The sequence below is a fragment of the Oryctolagus cuniculus genome, chromosome 14 (assembly GCF_051225735.1).
Source record: "Oryctolagus cuniculus isolate XC-2025 breed Fujian yellow rabbit chromosome 14, ASM5122573v1, whole genome shotgun sequence".
NCBI lineage: Eukaryota > Metazoa > Chordata > Mammalia > Lagomorpha > Leporidae > Oryctolagus > Oryctolagus cuniculus.
In genome coordinates this window covers 62,646,645-62,667,739 of record NC_142880.1, presented here as the reverse complement: position 1 = coordinate 62,667,739, position 21,095 = coordinate 62,646,645, and the positions used below count along the sequence as shown (strand labels likewise).

At 37.1% G+C, this 21,095-nt stretch overlaps 1 protein-coding gene across 2 annotated transcripts in view; it reads right to left on the bottom strand.

Moving 5' to 3' along the window:
* Window positions 1-21,095, bottom strand: part of NIPBL (NIPBL cohesin loading factor) — a 219,835-nt gene that overhangs the window by 21,373 nt on the left and 177,367 nt on the right. For both annotated transcript variants that reach the window (XM_089312739.1, XM_089312738.1), the window contains exons 32-37: window positions 18,257-18,310; window positions 10,669-10,777; window positions 9,048-9,184; window positions 2,145-2,285; window positions 1,016-1,109; window positions 483-637 (exon numbers count right to left, since the gene is read on the bottom strand). In XM_089312739.1, the coding sequence (XP_089168865.1) occupies window positions 483-637; window positions 1,016-1,109; window positions 2,145-2,285; window positions 9,048-9,184; window positions 10,669-10,777; window positions 18,257-18,310 (690 nt within the window). The remainder of the gene's footprint in view (window positions 1-482; window positions 638-1,015; window positions 1,110-2,144; window positions 2,286-9,047; window positions 9,185-10,668; window positions 10,778-18,256; window positions 18,311-21,095) is intronic.

Sequence of the window (21,095 nt, the reverse complement as noted above, 5' to 3'; positions counted from 1 at the left end):
TAAGAATAATAATTTACATCAACTTCCAAATATAGAGGGGAAAAAAACCCAACACCTTAAACAGAATGAGAACTTCCATATGTGAACTTTACCAAAAAATAAATCATCAGTCCATTTATCTTAGAACAGTGGCATTCAAATTATCACTCTATGAAGTTTGTAAATCCATGTAAATCAACGCATTACTCCCTTCACCGAGAAATCGAAAACATGTCAGCTGTTTATCTAAGCAGTAAGCCTACTTGTTACAAAGCTGATATAACTGATGGTGAAAAGTTCACATCCTGTCACAAACCACAAATGGTTGATGGATCAGCATCAAGTTCAAGAACCACACTTTCAGTAGCAATGTTTTCAGAATTCTCACTAAACCAGACTATAAAAAATGCTGTATCAATTGTAGGTCACTGTAGTCATTCTTACCTCATCAGGCTATAAAATTCTATGTTTTACAGAATACTAACTAATATTATAATCTTTACCTTACTGTTGCCTTTAAAATCTTCCAAATCAAAATCAAAATGCCGACATAGTGCTCCAACAGTGAAAAGAGATCTTAGAAGTGCTGGTTTGTTTGTTAGGAGTGAAGTATTATTTGGGTCTTCTTGATGCTGACTTTTTAATTTTGAAATGGCACCTAAAGGAGATAAGTAATATTTACTTGTAATAAATCCTTTAGACTTGAGTTGTTATGTTCAAACAGGTAAAATCAATGAATTACAATTATTTTACCTAAGTATTAAATATATCTAGAATTATGAGAGTACTCTAAATAACATAATGAAAAAATTAAATTTTACCTTATAGCAGATAGAAAATTTACTAACCTTTACCTATGAGGAGATACATTTCTAAAGTAATGACAGTGGACTCTTTAATACAAAATATACATGAGATTTGCTTCTGATAGTGGACCAAGGAGGACAATCATATCATTTCAGTTCCCTTGATGTTACATTTTGTTGTATGTATATGTTAAAAATAAATAATTTTAAAGTCTGGGCATTGAACTTACCATAGTATCTATTAAAACAGGCCCACACGAATTTAAAATTTTGTGTCACTTTATTTACAACAGCCCCAAGACAGCTCACACAATGTTGCACTACCTAAAAGATATAAATATGTTATAATTTGATAAAAGTTAAAGACAAATATAAAAATGCACTACTCCAAAATTTTAACAAATATTTGATTTAAAAGCATAAAAAATATTGTGGGGAGCAACTCAGACTAGACTGTTACTCGAATTAAGACTTATTCTATGCATCTGCTCTCCCACAATATGGCGCTGGGAGAGGAGGAAACAGCTTCTACACAGCTGCCTCCAGGTCAACCAATAAACTGTAGGACCTGCTCCTGATTGGAGGAGAGCAGCGTACTCGGCGTGTGGGTAGCAGAGTTGGGATTGGTGGAAGAGGACTATAAAGGAGGAGAGAGACAACATGCACCAGGAACATCTATCTGAAGGAACACCTGTGCAGCCTCCGAAAGAGCCGGCCGGCGGTGTGCCGCTCCCCCGCGGAAGTGGGGAAAGTGGCGGGGGGAACCGCCCTTCCACGGAGGTGGAAGGGACGGTAGCCAACCCGGGAAGAACCAGCAGCAAACCCGGGGAGGGCCGAGCAGACGAAAGAACAACGCAGGGTCCTGTGTCGTTCCTCCACGAAGAGGGGGAGCGACAAATATAAAGACATAGAAATTTAATCCTGACATATAATATTTTAAAAGTTACTTGCAAATTATATACTTTTTTTTTGTTTTTGACAGGCAGAGTGGACAGTGAGAGAGAGAGACAGAGAGAAAGGTCTTCCTTTGCCGTTGGTTCACCCTCCAATGGCCGCCGCGGCCGGCGCGCTGCGGCCGGCGCACCGCGCTGATCCGATGGCAGGAGCCAGGAGCCAGGTGCTTTTCCTGGTCTCCCATGGGGTGCAGGGCCCAAGCACCTGGGCCATCCTCCACTGCACTCCCTGGCCACAGCAGAGGGCTGGCCTGGAAGAGGGGCAACCGGGACAGAATCCGGCGCCCCGACCGGGACTAGAACCCGGTGTGCCGGCGCCGCTAGGCGGAGGATTAGCCTAGTGAGCCGCGGCGCCGGCCGCAAATTATATACTAATCAACACAAAGATGGTCAACCAAATACTTACAGTCATGCCATATTTGATGATAAGCTTCATGAGATCTTCTTCAATAGTGGCAAGGAAAGTTTCACTTGGATGCTCCATCAGTGGTACCACTAGCTCTAGGATTTTTGCAACATTGCAGATAACCATGAAATCATTTTGTGTCTGTAAGGACAAAATTATTGCTTTATGAATATCTAAAATCTAAAAATAAGCTATACATGTACAGCTTTATGTATTTATGGGTAGAGGTGGGGCATTATATGTTGTTTGTTTTAAAACAAGGTATTAGAAGGGCCACCATCATGGTACAGCAGGTTAAGCTGCCACTTGGAACACAGGCATCCCATGTTGGAATGCTGGTTCAAGTCCAGGCTACTCTGCTTCCATTCCAGCTTCCTGAAGATGCCCCAAGGATGTGGACCTCTGCCACCCACACTGGAGACCAGGATGGAGGTGCTGATTCCTGACTTCAGCCTGACCCAGATCTGCCTGTTGCAGCTAGTTAGGGAATGAACCAGCTGATGGACGATCTGTCTCTGTCTCTCCCTCTCTCATTGTCACTCTGCCTTTCAAGCAAACAAATCTTGAAAAAATTAAAAAGATAAAGCATATATATAATTAAAAAACATTAGAAAACTGCTTTTCTTAAAGGTATGAAGGAAAGAGCACCAGGCAGTGTATAAGGTATCTGGATTCCAGTTCTCCCACAAACTTACTATATGAAATAGAAGTCCCTGAATCACAATGCTAGTTGTTTTTTTTTTTTTTCCATAAAGTATACCATGAGTCAATTCTGAACAATTTGATCTGAGAATTTCAGAAAGCCTGGTAGTTTTTAAGATATTTCAAACTGGGACATAATGAAGTAGTTGCTCAGATATGGTTGAGTATGCCCCCATCCAGAGGTTTTTGACAACATCAGGAGATATTGTTGTTACAATGGAAGTTGGTGGTGGAGACCGGATACAATGGACTTGTAGTGGATAAAATCAGGGTGCTACCTGTTAAATAAGTCTGTGGTTAAACATTCTACAATGTACAAAATAGTCCCTAACAACAAAGAAAAATCCATTCCTAAGTACAAATAATGCTGAGGTTGAGAAACGCTGCATTAAACATTTTTTATGATAAAAATAAAGACTCTGAAAACTAGGCATAAGATCTAAATTTTTTTGAAAGATTTACAGAGAGAGAGAGAGAGAGAGAGAGAGAGTGATCGATTGATTGATTTAGATCTTCCATCCACTGGTTCACTCCTCAGATGGCTGCAATGGCCAGGACTGATTTAGGTTGAAGCCAGGAGACTGGAGCTTCATTCAGATTTCTCACACAGGCGGCAGGGACCCATAAACTTGGGCCATCTGCTGCAGTTTTTTCCAGGCCATTAGCTGGGAGCTGGATAAGAAGGGGAGCAGCCAGGACACGAACCAGGGCCCAAATGGGATGCAGGTGGTAGCTTTACCCTCTATGCCACAACACTGGCCCTGTATTTTAAATTTAAACATATTTTCTTTGAGTAAAAAAACTAAGCGTGCTTTAAAAAAATAGGTAGAATATTAAAAATACCACAACAAAACAGAAAGGTACTAAAAAAAGTCCTGACCAGCCAGTTCCTTTCACCGAATGCAAGCACAGTTACTAATTTTTTTTTGGTAGAATGAGGCTTTCAATGTATGTTTTTAGTCTACCAAGACACCTGCCATTTCACATTTTTAGCAACATAATTATGGATACTTATTTTGGACTTTTAAATAATTTATTTCACTGGTGAAAAACTTTTCCACCTCATTTCCATTCATCCATTCAGGGTCCCAACAGTATTAAATAAATAAGATGAATATTTATTTCTAAGCAATCTGGAAATCTTGTCATTTCCTACCATTCCATCCCATAATTCCTTTAAGCAACTGAGAATGAGTTAGAGTGGGCCTAGAGATAGAGCTTTTGTTGGGCAAGATAAATTTACTTGAGAACCATTACTAGCATTTAATTTAAAAAACAATGAAACACCATTTCCTGAAACTTCTTTTTAACATATCTGCTTGGAAAAGCAAATAAATGAACTATTTTAAAACCTACAAGAAAAATTTAAATAAAGAGATCATGAAGGAAAAGAATGCAGAGTATAATGTTAGGAGGAATTACTTGAATTGAATATAATGTAAGATGGTTTAATAGATAAAATACGTAAAGGATTTATTCTTCAGAATATGAATAAAAAGGCCTATAATTCAAAGGTAAAATGGGAAAGTGATATGAAAATGATGTAAAGTCAGTTCACAGAAAAAGTCCACTTGGTTAACATCATGAAAGGATGCTCAAATTGGAAGTGAGAAACTGAAGCAACAAAATCAATCTTTTATACCTGTTAGACTGGAAAAGAGTATACAGATAATAACATCAACTGTTATCATACACAGCTTTCCAAGAAAGCAATAGAGCACGTCCAGCAGCAAAGCGGCAAGAACTACTCAAAACCCAAACCAAAAACCCATTTGGAGCAAATCCGTTCCTCCAAAGCCAGCTTGGTACAATAAAAGCACCAGTGTAAAAGGTAAATGAATAGGAATGCTTATTAAGGAACTGTTTGTACTGCAAATCAATAGGAGACAATGCAGGGGCCAGTGCTGCGGCATAGCAAGCTAAGCCTCTGCCTGCAGGGGCCAGAATCCCACAAGGGTTCTGGCTCTTTTTTGGGCTGCTCCTCTTCTGACCCAGCTCCCTGCTAATGTGTCTGGGAAAGCAGTGGAAGATGACCCCTACAATCATGTGGGAGACCTGGAAAAAGCTCCTGGCTCCTGGCTTTGGATCACCTCAGCCATCTGGGGAATGAACCAGCAGATGGAAGACCTCTCTGTCTCTCTCTGTAGCTCTACCTCTCAAATAACATCTTAAAAAAAAAAAAAAACCAATGCAAATGTCTCCTAAATATAGAAATGATTAAAGAATAGAATAGGTAATAAACCCATTTAAAAGAATGGGGCCAGCACCGTGGCTTAACAGGTAAAGCTGCCACCTGGCAGACGGGCATCCCATATAAGTGCAGTCCTGGCTGTTCCACTTCCCTTCCAACTCTCTGCTATGGCCTGGGAAGGCAGTGGAAGACGGCCTAAGTATGTGGGCCCCTCCACCCGTGTGGGGGACCCAAAAGAAGCTCGAGGCTTAGGATTGGCTCAACTTTAGCAGTTGCAGCCATTTGGAGAATGAACCAGTGGATGGAAGATCTCTCTCTCTGCCTCTCTATAACTCTTTCAAATAAATGAAACTTTTAAAAAAGAATGACTTAATTATATATTAGGTGATGTGAGATTAGTAAATATGCCTAAAAATATGTATATCTCACTTCAAAAAAAAAAAACTAGTTAACCATTTATATATGTTTGTCCATAATTACAGTATGGAAGAATATACTACACTGTTTATCCTGACAGGGGTAGGAATAAAGATGGGAACACCATATAAAAACAAAAATTTTTAAAAAGTTCATCATGTATGAGATAAATTTATATAAGTTCGTGTGTATATGATATACACAAAGCTTTAAAAGTGATCTTGCTTTAAAAAAAATACTGATTTGGGGGCAGGCATTTGGCTAAGTGGTTAACGTGCCACTTGGAACATCTGCATCCCATACTGGAGTGCTGGGTTCAAATCTTGGCTGTTTCTGATTCCAGCATCTTGCTGATGTGTACTTTGGGAGGCAACAGGTGATAGCTCAAGAGATACATGTGTCCCTGCTACTCATGTGGGAGACCTGTACAAATTCCAGGCTCCGGGCTTCCACATGGACCTGCCCTAGCTGATGTGGGCATTTGGTGAGTGAACCAGCAGAAGGAAGATCTCAGTCTGCCTGCCTCTCTCTCTTCCCTCTCAAATAAAAAGTAATAATTAAAAAATTGGCTCAAATATCATGTAAGGGCTGTTTATATAGTTTATAATATAATCCAGACCTTGGAGGCAAACAGACATTGTGCCAAAGTCTAGTTTTGGAGCTGGTTAGCAATCTGCCAATGGTCAAGTTATTTTCTCTGATCTTTAGTTTCATATGCAAAACTGAGATAATAATAGCACCAATTCATGAAGTGAGATAATGCTTGAAAACATTCTTGACAGCGCTTGGTGTTGTTCTCAACAACTATTAGCAATTTTTTCTTTAATAAAGATTTATTTGAAATATAGTTACAGAAAAGAGAGGGAGAGGCAGAGCTTCCTGGTTCATTCCCCAAATGGCTGCAAGGGCAGGGGTTGGTGTCAGGCAGAAGCCAGAAGCTTCTTCTGGGTTTTCCACATGGGTACAGGGGTCCAAGCACTTGGGCCATCCTCTCCAGCTTTCCCAGGCACATTACCAGGGAGCTGAATTGGAAGTGGAGCAGCCAGGACTTGAACCTGTGCCCACATGGGATGCTGGTGTTGCAGGTGGCAGATTAACCAGCCATGCCACAATGCTGGTCTCCATGTTAGCAGTTATTAAAAGCCACAGGTTATATATTAACCAACTTATTTCCAGATCTAATAAAGGCTCTAAAGATAGACTTAGCTTTTCAATAGTAATATATGCTGTTTTAACTTCTTTATTTTATTTTTTTTTAAAGATTCATTCATTTATTTGTAAGGCAGAGTTACAGAGGGAGAGAGAGATCTTCCACTGGCTGATTCATTCCCCAAATGACTGCAACAACTGGGGCTGGATAAGGTCCAAGCCAGGAGCCTAAAACTTCACCTGGCTCTCTCACGTGGGTGGGAAGGGCGCTACCACTTGGGACATCTACTGCTGCTTTCTCAGGTACATTACAAGGAGCTGAGTCAGATGTGGAGCAGCAGGAACTCCAACTGGCATTCATAAGGGATAATCAGCATTTCAGGTGGCACCTTAACCCACACTGGTCCCTTTAATATATTTCCTATTTTCTGCAACTCTCCTCAGTTTTTAAAAATTTCTCAGTCAGTCCTAGAATATATAATTACTATTTTTTATTGAATTTTTCTCTAATTCATAAGCAGAGAGCTAGACACAGAGAAGAGGATTCCACCTGTTTTGTTTGTGTGTGTGTGTATAACTGAAAGATCTTATTTTTTTTTTAAGATTTATTTATTTGTTTGAAAGGCAGAGTAACAGAGAGGCAGAGGCAGAGAGAGAGGTCTTCCATCCACTGGTTCACACTCTAAATGGCTAGAACCGAGGTGATCTGAGGCCAGGAGCCTGGAGCTTCTTCCTGGTCTCCCACATGGGTGCAGGGGCCCAAGGACTTGGGTCATCTGCTGCTGCTTTCCCAGGCACATTAGCAGGGAGCTGGATCAGAAGTGGAGCATCCCATATGGGATGCTGGCACTGCAGGGGGTAGCTTTACCTGCTAAGCCACAGCTCTGGCCCCTGCGTGTGTGTGTTTTTTAAAAGATTTATTTTCAAAGCGCGAGAGAGAGATAGAGATAGAGAGAGAGAGACAGAGACAGAGAGATCTTCTATCTGCTGGTTCACTCCCCAGATGGCCACAATGGCGAGGGCTGGACCAGGAGGAAGCCAGGAGCTAGGAGCTTCTTCCTGGTCTCCCACATGGGTGGCAGGATCCAAACACTTGGGCCATCTTCTGCTCCTTTTCTCGGGCCATTAGCAGGGAACTGGATTCGAAGTGGAGCAGCCGGTACATGAACTGGTACCCATATGGGATGCTGGCATTGCAAGTGGCAGCATTACCTACTATGCCACAATACTGGCCCTTGGGATGTGGGCCTATTTACTGCTAAGCCAAATGCCTGTGACCTAGACCCAAGTTACCATGCTGTAATCTAATAATTAAAGTGAGATTTTAAAACACACACACACACATATTAAAATACATACATACATACATACATATGTAGATAGTTAGGTTTAGGTATAAGGCCATGGTTAGGGATAGTGTTAGTGTTAAGGTTAGGGCTAGCGGTAGGTTTAGGGTTACAGCTAGGTCTAGGTCTAAGGCTAAGGCTAGGGTTAGGGATAGTGTTAGGGTTACTGTTACCGTTAGGGTTAGCGTTAGTTTTCCGGCTAGTGCTTACGATAGAGCTAGGTATAATATATATATTATATATACATATATTTTAAAATCTCACTTTATGTATTGGATTATTGAGAGGTAGACATGGGGACATACACACACACGCACACAAACTCCCATCTGTTGGTCCATTTTCCAAATGTCTGCCATGGCCCTTAGCTGGGGTAAAACCCAGAAGCCAGAAACTCAGCCCAGGCTTCCCTGGTGGGTAATAGGATAAAATCATCTGAGTTACCACTGCTGTCTCCCGAGGTCTGCATCAGCAGAAGATGAGTCAAGAGCAGAGCTGAATCCAAGTACTCCAACAAGGGATGCTGGTGTCTTAACAATTAGGCCAAATATCCACCCTGCTGTATTCTTTTACTTATGATGTTTAACTTAATTTTCACATTTTATTTTATGAAAACAAGAATATGCTAAGGTTAACTTAAGATTACAGCTTTACATCTCTGGTATAATACTAGAATTCCCATATTCATTATACTACTCAATTGGAAAAATAAATAACAAAATAAAATATATTTTTATATAAAAATAAAATATAGGTGATAGACAAATACAAAGCAAATTAAGGATCCAAAGATGGTAAATTTCTCAAAGATAGGAACTTTGCTTCTTTCATCTTTGAAGTCTTAACAACAACTACAACATTTATGAAGCATTTATTGAGGGTTTAACTTAAGAAACTTACAGAAATGGAATCTGAACCTTATTTATCTTATATTTGAAAATTATGTTTGTAGATAACTTGCTACAAATATTAAACCATATATTTGAATAAATGTCATAGTTGATCTGTCAGTGAGTATGTGACAGATACAAGTGAATTCTAAATTTAAAATCCTACATGTTTCATGTAGGACAAAAAATAAAAAAGCTCTATACTTACACTACATTTAGTGGTAAGGTACGGCTGCATAGTCATAGCATGCTTAACCATGAGTTGGGGTCTTATTTTGCTGAATAAAAACAAAGTGGTTATGCAAGCTACCAATCTTCCAGAATTCACACCTTTATTGTCAGAGTCTAGAAAAACAAACAGAGAAATAAGATACCAAAATATGATAAGCCAGTGAAAATTATGCAGATTACTATTTAAATTACTTAACATATTATCCTCTGGATAAATTAGCTGTAGGTGTTAATGTAATGGATTAGCATTTCTTATGATACCAGTATCATTCTATTCTCCATTTTTTGTTATAGAAATTACAAATACTGAAAATAAAGGACAAAGATGTAACAAGTGTGCAAGGCATTTTTTCCACTCAGTGGAAAAAGTTAAAAAGTAAAAAGTTAAAAAGTGGAAAGGTTAAAAAGTAGAATAGAAGCTGGGAAGTTTAGGGATGGGCTTTTTGGGAATAAACATAATGTTCAGGATGAAAAAATATGGGAAAAAGAAAAGAGAAACAAAAATGATTTTTACTGAGGTGATAAAGTGTTTAAGGTTATTGCACAAAAGAGTTGTTATTGTGGGAGCAGAATGTTAACAAATGAGAGTGATAAATGGAGAAGTTAATCCAATGCTTTATTAAACAAAATCCTGTTTGGTTGGAAGAAGAATGTTGTCAAAAAGAGACACATTGGTTCTTGATAAACAAAATAATTTTTAGGGGCATTAGCAACTTTTTACCACTGAAGGACTCTAGGAGCACTCCTAAAATCTAGGATAAGGAAAAACAGGGGTAACAGAATAAGAAGAAAACAGATATATGCAGAAAATGGAAAAAAAAAGATTAAAGAAAAAAACTATAAAAATATAATTAACAATTGCCTCAGGTACTATAAATGGTACCTTTTCTTTGACGTTACTGGCCCCCAGCTCTGGAGAATGACTGAGGTTGACTGTTGTTACTCATTAATGTGCACTAGCAAAAGGGAAGTAATGCTAATCTTTTATGTTTTTAACAATGGGTATATATTAAAACTTCTATATTTTTATGCAATTACTTATAATTGAAAAAATTCATATTTATGACTGGTAAACAGTACGATAGATGACATAAAATATTAAGTACTTAAAAAATTTGTGAATTTTCAATGTTTTAACAGCGTTCTAGCTCAAGATTAAGAAAACTTTGTATAACAATTATAAATAATATTAAGAAGGTACCAAGTCTTTAAAAACATTTTTATGAGAGTTAAAACAATTTTGAGAGAAAATTTTATTTGATTTAAAAGATATCAACAGTTTTGTTCTGAGTGTCATTTGTTAAAGACATATGAGCCCCTGGACTGACTTATTCCTATTGTATGTGACATCTACAATTATATGCTAGTGAAAAATACATAGAACAGATGAAGACTATGATTTTATTATGCTGTTCTCAATAATCTTAGTCAACAATACAATCTTGGACACAACATCAAACAGGTATTTATACAATAAAATACAAATAGCATTGAAGAGTTAAGCAATTATTAGATAAGCAGAGTCACAGGTTAAAATGGGAAACGTACCCAAATAGCTTATAAAATTAACCTAAGACTCAGTATATAAAATATCTTACCAGCTAGAGATTCCTCATATTTAAGAATGTGCTCAACTAGGTTATCAACAAGCTGAGTACAAGCTTTTTTCACAGGTTTATATGAAGAATCCTCTTCAGACTTCAGCAACTACATAAGTACATTAAAAAAAAAAAAACTCAGTAAATAATTCATCAGGTCAAATATTACTAAAATATCACATGTGTTCATCAGTATTTTTTTCAATTTGGAATTAACACTGAAAGCATAAATAATATAAAATAATATAAAAATACTGACATTTAAAAATATGACCCAGTAACTAACAAATACTTTTGACTTCAGTATGAGATATTTAAATTGTTGTGTGTAGGATCACTGGTATACAGGAAAGGTGACTTTTTTCTCCCTTACTCTAATCTAAAACAGAGTATCACTGAATTAATAAGTGTAACTACATCTAAATTGCACATTAAAATTTGTGATTATAAAACCTAACATTAGATATCTTGTTATCTTTTGCTTAATCATTAATAAATAATATTTGAAAATATTATGATTAATGAGATGAAGACAGAGATCAGTCTAACTACAGATAAAAAACAACTTTGAAAGGCAGAGTGATATAAAAGAGAGATCTTCCATTCACTGGTTTACTCCACAAAATGACTGTAATAATCAAATTTGGCCAGGCTGAAGTCAGGAGGCAGAAACTCTATCCAGGTCTCCCACGTGGGTAGCAGGAACCCATGTACTTGCGCCATTATCCATCGCCTCCCAGGCACATTAGTGGGAAGCTGGATCAAAACACAGAGTACCTGAAACTCAAACCAGAACTCAGATATGGGATGTGGGTATTCCAGGTGGTGGTTTAACCTGCTGGGCAACAATGCCCATGCCTAATTCAAGAGCTTATGTTTTGTTTTGTGAATGAATATCAATTAATATAATTCTACATATTAAAGGAATTCCAATTTTGTTGATTTCTGTGAACACTTTCATTGCTGTCAAATATAATTTTTTACAATAATGGCAATGTAGTCACATGCAACTATTAGGTACCTTAAGTGTGGTTTATGTAATTGAAGAATTAAAATCAGAACTTCAAAATAGTTTTCTCTGATTTTCAACTTTCTGAAACAGTAGCATATTTGTTGTAGTCTTCTAGGACCTGTTTTTTCATACATTAGGTCACTAACTGCAATTCACATTGTTGTATATTGCTGTATTTCATTCACTTTCACAGGTATATAACAGTCCACTATCTATGTATACCACAAATCATTAATTAATTCATTCATTCTCTGTACCTAGGTTATAGTTTAGTGGTACAACATATATGTTTCCTGGTGCACATATGCAAGATTCTCTAGGGTATAAAGCTTGGAGTAGAACTAGTGGGTCATAGAATGTTTGCATTTTCAATTTCACGTACATAATGAGATATTTTAAGCTTAAATATTAAATTCATTTGCATTCCACACATACCTTATAAATAGCCTGATGGTAATTTTATATAGTATTTTTAATATGCCTAAGTTTTTATTTCAGATACAGAGAGACAGAGAAAGACGGAAAGAGAGCTCCTATTCACAGGTTCACTCCTCAAATGCCTGCAAAAGCCAGGGCCTAAGTCAGGATGAAGTCAGGAGTCAGGAACTCAGTCTGGGTCTCTCATGTGGGTAGTTAGTGACACAAGTACTGGAGCTATCACTTGCTGTCTCCCAGGGTATACAATAGCAGGACGCTGGAATCAGGAATGCAGCAGGTGCTTCAAAATGAGATGTGGTGTCATCATCTTTTTTTTAAAATACCTTTATTATTTTTAAAGTTCATTTGTTTTTATGTATTTCAAAGGCAGAGGAAGAACAAGAGATCCATTTGCTGGTTCAATCCAGGTTAATGGCATTTGTGACTTAAGAAATCACATCTTACACAAAGGTCAAAAATATGTTCACCTTTTCTCTTCTAAAAGTTTTAAAGTTTTCCTTTAACCAACTATGGCATTGAGATTTTGGTTTAAGTAGGAATCAATTTTTTTTAAAGACAATTCCTTACAGATAAATAATTGTTCCAACACTGTTAAACTGCAGTAACATGCCTGCTTTTTAGGCAGTAAATTCCATATGTGTAGGCTTATTTTCTAGGCCTCTGTCTTGTCCTGCAAGTCTGGGCTAGGCTGAAGCCAGGAGCCTGGGACTCCATATGGCTCTCCCAAGTGGGTGGCAGGGATCCACCTGCTACCTCCTGGGATGTGCATTACTAGGAAGCTGGACTGGAAGGAGAGGCAGGGCTCAATCCTAGGCACCCCAGCAAGTTGCAGCTTGACCTACTGTACAAGCAGCCCAACCCCCAAGCCATGTCATAATAGTTAGGCCAAACACTTGTCCTCTCACATGAATATTGGCTGTGACTTGTTACTAGAGGTCAGCTGTGGAATTTTCCAATTATGCCATCATCTACTATAGTGCTAATAGTTTTGGATTTTGGAACATTTTAGATTTTGGATTTTTGGATTAGGAAAGTTCAACTTGAAACACTCTCTCAGTTATCAGCAGTGCCATGAGGTACTACTTAATCCATCTTGTTATACATTTGTTATTGTCTCAGTTCCCAATTTTTGCCAATCAAATGGGCTGAAAAGTAGCCTTGATTTATATTTGACATATTACTAAACGAAGTTGAACACCTTTATAGGCAAATGTGCTAGATCCTTAATGAAATGCAATTCATGAATTTTACCTATTTTTTTACTGGGACTCTTACACATGTTCACAGGAGAGGACTTTTTAAATTTTTCTCACTATTAATCCTTTGTTGTATGTGTGTCAATTTTGTTTTCCCAGTTTGTGACTTATGCTTTTTCTTCTTTTAAAGATTTATTTAATTTATTTGAAACAGTTAGAGAGAGAGGTAGAGACAGAGAAAGAGGTCTTCCATTCGCTGGTTCACTCCCCAGATGGCTGCAACTGAAGCCAGGAGCAAGGAACTTCCTCTGCATCTCCCACATAGGGTGGGACTTGGGCCATTTTCTACTGCCTTCTCAGGCCATAGCAGAGAGCTTGATTGGAAGAAGAGCAGCTGGGACTCGAACTGGCGCCCATATGGGATTGGCACCTGGCTTAGGCCTGGCCCACCCAAGCAGTTGTGCCATTGTGGCCATCTGGGTAGTGAAACAGTCAATGGAAGAACTCTTTTCGCTCTCTCTCTGTAACTCCGCATTTCAAACAAATAAATAAATAAATCTTAGAAAGCGGAATCATCCCCTTCACAAAAGCAAAAAATATATTGTTTTTTGGGTAAAAGTTTAAAAGCTTTCCTTTAACTGATGATGGAGCTGACTTTTTTAGTTGAATTAATTAGGAATCAAAATTTTTTTTTTTTTTTAAATTTTTGAGAGGCAGAGTGGACAGTGAGAGAGAGAGACAGAGAGAAAGGTCTTCCTTTGCCGTTGGTTCACCCTCCAATGGCCACCGCGGCCAGCGTGCTGCAGCCAGTGCACCACGCCGATCTGATGGCAGGAGCCAGGTGCTTCTCCTGGTCTCCCATGGGGTGCAGGGCCCAAGTACTTGGGCCATCCTCCACTGCACTCCCTGGCCACAGCAGAGAGCTGGCCTGGAAGAGGGGCAACCGGAACAGAATCCGGCGCCCTGACCAGGACTAGAACCTGGTGTGCTGGCGCTGCAAGGCGGAGGATTAGCCTAGTGAGCCGCGGCACTGGCCAGGAATCAATTTTAAAAGATAATTCCTTATGAAGAAACTATTGTTACATGCCTATTTATCTTTTCCTTACAATCAGTAGTGCCACTTCTGTTTACAGGAAATATATTCTGTATAGGCTTATTTTCCCTTATTTTTTAGTCTTTTCAGTACTGCTGTGTCTTAATTATTGTGTGTATATATATATATATATATATATTTTTTTTTTGACAGGCAGAGTGGACAGTGAGAGAGAGAGAGACAGAAAGAAAGGTCTTCCTTTGCCGTTGGTTCACCCTCCAATGGTTGCCGCAGCCAGCGCGCTGCAGCTGGCGCACCGCGCTGATCCGAAGGCAAGAGCCAGGTGCTTCTCCTGGTCTCCCATGGGGTGCAGGGCCCAAGCACTTGGGCCATCCTCCACTGCACTCTGGGGCCACAGCAGAGAGCTGGCCTGGAAGAAGGGCAACTGGGACAGAATCCGGCGCCCTGACCGAGACTAGAACCCGGTGTGCTGGCGCCGCAAGGCAGAGGATTAGCCTATTGAGCCACGGCGCTGTCCAATTATTGTATATTTTTAAAAAATTTTGTCATTTGACACAAAGACAGCAAGTTGCCATTCTCTAGCTCACTCCTGAAATACCTGCAATTGCCAAGGGTGCAAATATTGCAAAGCCAGGAGTCAACAACTTAATCACCTACATGGGCAACAAGGTGACATCACTGCTGCCTCCAAGGGTCTGCATTTTGCAGGAAACTGGAGTTGGGAGCTGGAGGTAGGAGCTGAACTCAGGCACTCCATAGTGGGAAGTGGGTGTCTTGACCACCAGACCAAACACCCACCCCAGTTACTATATCTTTAAAAATAATCCTGTATCAAAGTTCCTGCTTTCTCAGAAATAATTTACTTTTTAGCTCTGCTTTTCCCATAGACATTTTACAATCACTTTGACATATTTGCTGAATTACTTTTTCTTGATTTTGATGAAATCTTAAGATTTTATGTAATTTTCATTTTTGGCTTTTTAATTTATGGATTAATTAATGAATTTGCATTTTATCTTCATGAAAAATTTTCATTTACTTCTTTTCATTTTATTTGAAAGGCAGAGAGAGAGAGACATAGGGAGATCTTGCATCCACTGGTTCACACCCCAAATGCCTTCAATAGCTAGGGCTGGGTCAGGTTGAGGCCAGCAGCTTGGAACTCCATTTGCATGTGCATGGCAGGGACCCAAGTATTTGGATCATTACCTGCTGATTCCTGGGGTTCACATCAGTAGAAAGGTGGATTGGTAGTAGAGTAAATTGGACTTGAACCAGGGACTCTGACATGAGATGCAGGTATCCCAAGTGGCAGCCTAACTGCTATACCAAATGCCCACCTCAACGTAGGCACCTTTAATATCATTTTAATATTTTATTATGAAAAATTTCAAGTACACAATAAAAAATTTTACCATGAACATATTCTATCAATCATTTCAACTATTAACATTTTATTCTATTGACATTAATAAACACACCAATACAAACACACCCACATGCTTTACATAAGCATATATATGTGTGTATATATGCATTTGCATATACATATATTTTACCCATTTTACTTTTGGGGTATTTCAAAGTAAATTGTGAACACCAGTAAATTCTCCCCTTTTTTTCCTATTGAGATAAAATGTACACATAATGAAATGCATAAATCTTCAGTGTACATTGTTCTGTCAAATGCATTCAGCATTGTAACTCAAACCTCTACCACGACATAGAACAAGGGTTCTCAATCTTTAACCTTCATCAGAATCATATGGAGAAATTGTTTAACTATAAAGTGAAGGGTCCCACCATCAGATTACTGAGTCATTAAGGTTAGGGTAGGAGCTAGTAACAAATCCCAAGCAATGCTCATGAACTTTTAGAATAACTAACACAGACTTTTACTATCACCCCAGAAAGTCCTCTCATGTCTTTCTCCAGTCAGTCCCTGGTGTTCTGCAACCATTTTGATTTTTCCTAATACAGATTAGTTTTTCCTCCCCTAGAACTTCATAAATATGGAATTATAATATGTACTCTTCTGTGTAAGGTTTCTTTTACTGTGCATACTTGTAATGTTTTTCTTACTCTTTTATGTTGCTGTATGTATTGATAATTTGTTCCTTTATAATGTGGAATATTATTAAATTGTATGCAAACATCGCAGTTTATTTATGCAATCACTCACTGATGGAGATAGACAGTACTTGATGTTAACCTTCAATAAGATCTTACTTTGGATTTCAAAGGCCAGGAATAGATGAAGTAAGGGTTAGCTTTAACTAATTCCATTGCCTGCATATCCTCATAAATTAAAAAAGAACCATTCTTGGATCATAAGCAATTATAATGAAAAGAATTTTGATATGAATTAAAAATTTTCTGTATCTATCATGAGTTATAACAGGGTTTTCTGAAGGCTTTTCTGCAGAGCTTCTTAGGATCAGTACTAAATTTATGACAGTGGCTTAAATACCTGGAGTACTTTACAGACACTGAAAAATGTTAGGTACTTTATGGTGGAAGTTATTTCACAGACTACTGAAAAATTGCAAAAAGCAATGAAGTCATCTCAGGTTATAAGGGAAATGATAGCTCCACATATTTAAATATGATATACTAATGTAACTCTTTAGTCTATCAGCAGTTCAGTACACGTGTGACTCTGCAAGTTTTTAATGTGCTATTTCAAATTTCCATAGGAAGCCATTATTTCATGAATGAGGAATCACTGACTTATAAGAAATCAATACAATCCCCCCCCCAAAAATCAGAAATACCTGGAATTGTACTGAATGGGGTGAATGTGTGTATATGTGCACATGTAGAAACAGTAAGTGTGCCAATTATTCCTGACTCAACATTGCAATAATCCTAGAAGTTTATTTTTCTATATCCTTCCTTGCTCTTCATAAAATTTAGGCACATATGTTGATATAACTGTTAAGAGTGATTATATCTCCGTCACATGTATATGAATAAATGAATTTTCTTCATTTCTTTCATTAAACAAAACTTTGCTACTTATAAAGAACTTCATCATAAAATCTCAATGTCATTAGTAAACTAAATTGTTGGTAGAAACTAAGGTAGGAAAACAGAAGAGAGAGCATGCATTGATTGAAAGGGCAACAACTAACTAAATCAGATGAATAAACATACAATAGATGTAAAACTACCATTCTTCTTCTAACTTGTCAATAACATTCTTGCTACTAAATCCATAGACTAGTATTTCTGAAAGCTACACTTAACTTTTACTTAATCACTTACTGTAATTATCAGATGAAATATGTGGTTGCAGAGTTTTTGGAAATTATACTGTTGCCTTTGGAATGGGTGATTTAACTAAGGTGGTCAAAAGGTCATATAATACAGAGTCATTTGATTTAGGAAGGGAATTATGCCAAATATTGGAAAAATGCTAATTTTTTTGAAGCAGAATGAAGAACATTTCTATTTTAAATATTCTGAACTAAATTTAAAGATTCAAAGGGAGGTATACATTTCCACTTATAGAAGTTTTCAAAAAAGCACTAATTGTGATTTAATTCTGTATTACTATAGGAAATTCTATGGGTTTTTAAAACCTGACAAATGATGTTTTATGTATGTCATGCAATATGTATATTTAAAGATCTCATGAATATTATCTAAAGGGATAAAAAATAATTATTTGGAAGGGAAGACAAGATTTCAATTAGTTATTCAGAAAACTTACTGTTCTAACAGCAAAATAATTGACTAAATAGGGAGCAAGAAAAATACTTAACATTGACATGAATTTTTCCTAGCAAAAGTTAAATAATTAACACAGAACTGAAAAGATTCTTTTAAATCATAAAGTCTGTGAAGGATTAGACTTCATATTATCAATGTCAAAATAATACTCACATTTTGAAGTAGTTGCTCAAACCAGTCATATCCAGTATCTCTGCATGCAGCAACCTAAGAAGGAAAAGATGATAAAATTATGAATAAATATTAGAAATGTATTTTATAATCTGAAAAAAACATTTTTTGCATACTTCAGCTTTAAGTATATAAAATTCTCAGTTTTCTCAAATTGAAAAGTTTATTTTAAAGTAAATAGTTTATTATTTTCAGCAACCCAAACAATAACAAATGTTATATAATTTTATTGTAAAAATATCTTGGAAGATAGTAAAAAAATTAGTTTAATGTATTGAAGTTTAATTAATATAGTACTAAATCTTGAACAATAACTTGAACCACACTCTACCAGAAAAATCTGTAAAACTTAAAAAGAATAAAAATATGTTATACAGAATATAATTATGTATAAAAAATATTTCATATTTAAAACATAATTCAGCTTCACTAGGCTAAATTCTACCAAACTGTTAAAGAACTAATCTCTATTCTTGAAGTATTCAAAGCCATTGAAAGGGAAGGAATCCTCACAAACTCCAGCTTCACCTTAATTCCAAAATTTCAAGATAAAGATAAAACAAAGAAACAGAACTATAGACCAATATTCCTAATGAACACGGATGTAAAAATCCACAACAAAATACTAGCTAATTGAATCCAACAACACATCAAAAAAGATTGTCTACCTAGACCAAGTGGGATTTAACCTAGGGATGCAGGGATGGTTTGACATATGCAAATCAATAAATCTGATACATCACATTAACAAATTGAGGAATAAAAATGATTATCTCAATAGATGCAGAGAAAGCATTTGACAACATACAACATCCTTTCATGATGAAAACCTTAAGCAAATTGAGTATAGAAAGAACATGCCTCAATACAATCACAGGAATATAAGACAAACACACAGCCAGCATCACAATGAATGGGGGAAATCTGGAAGCATTTCCATTAAGATCTGGAACCAGACAAGGATGCCCACTTTTACCATGAATACACAATGTACTCCCGGAAGTTTTAGCCAGAGCCATTAGGCAAGAAAAAGAAATCAAAGGGATACAAATTGCAAAGAAGGAATTCAAATTGTCCCTGTTTGCAGATGATATGATCTCTTATACAGGGGAACCGAAAGACTCTACTAAGACACTATTAGAACTCATAAGAGAGCTTGCAAAGTTGTAGAAAATAAAATCAACACACAAAAAACGGCATTTGTATCCACAAACAATGCCATGGCTTAAAAAGAACTCCCAATATCAGTCCCATTAATGATGGCTACAAAATACTTTAAATGCCTTTGGATAAATTTAATCATGGATGTGAAAGATGTTCACAATGAAAATTATAAAACATTAAGGAAGGAAATAAGACACCCCCCCCCAAAAAAAAAAAGGAAAAATCTTGCACATCTGTGCATTGGAAGAATTAATATCATCAAAATGTCCATACTACCCAAGGCAATTTAATGCATTCATTGCCATCCCACACCAACACCAAGGATATTCTTCTCAGATCTAGAAAAAAATGACCCTAAAAATCATGTGGAAATGCAAGAGATCCCGAAAGGCTAAAGCAACCTAAATAAAAAAATCTGGAGGCATCACAACACTAAATTTCAAGACATACTATAGGGCAATTATAATAAAAACAGCCTGGTACTGGCATAAAAATAGATACATGGACCAATGGAACAGATCAGAAACTCCAGAAAGTAATCCATGCATTTATAACCAATTAATCTTTGACAAATGAGCTAAATCACTTCCTGGAGAAAGGACCATCTCTTCCACAAATGGTATTGAGAAAATTGGATCTCTGTATGAAGTAAGAGCCCCACCTCACATCCCATAAAAAAATTACAATGTATCAAGGATTTAAAATTTTACCTGAAACTACCAAACTAACTGCTTAAGGAAAACATCAGGGAAACAATACAAGACACTGGACTCTGCAAAGACTTCTTGAATAAGACCCAAAAACTGTAGGCAATAAAAGCAAAAACAGACAGATGAGAATACATCTAGCTAAGAGGAAGCTCTCAACAAAGTGAAAAGGCAACTGACAGAATGGAAGAAAATATTTGCAAACTATGCATCTGACATCCAGAATATATAAGGAGCTCAAAAAACTCAACAACAACAAAACAATAAAACAATCCAGTTAAGACATGGGCTAAGGACATGAACAGGCATTTTTCAAAAGATGAAATACAAATGGCCAATAGACACATGAAAATACATTCAGGAGGATCAGCAGACATTAGAGAAATGCAAATAAAAACCACAATGAGGTTTCACCTCACCCTACTTAGAATGGCTATCATCCAAATGGTGAGGACGTGGAAAAAAAGTTACCCTGATATACTGTTGGTAGGAATGTAAATTAGTATAACCATTATGGAAAACAGTATAGAGATTCCTCAGAAATCTGAAAATAGATCTACCATATGACATTACAATCCCACTCCTGGGAAACTTATTCATAGGAGATGAATCAGCATATAAAAGACTTTATCCTTATGTTTAAAGCAGCAGAATTCACAATAGCTAAGATGATATGGAATCAACCCAGATATCCATAAACTTATGACAGGATAAAGAAAATGTGGCAAATACACACGACGGAATACTACTCAGCCATAAAAAAGAATGAAAGCCTGTGATTTATAATAAAATGGCTGCAAATAGAGATCATCACACTTAGTGAAATAAGCCATTTCTCAAAACACAAATATCATATGTTTTCTCTGATTTTTGGTAACTAGTATATACAGTACAAAAAAGTAATGTATACTAGTGAAACTGACATCTTAAGATCTGATTACTATTTACAG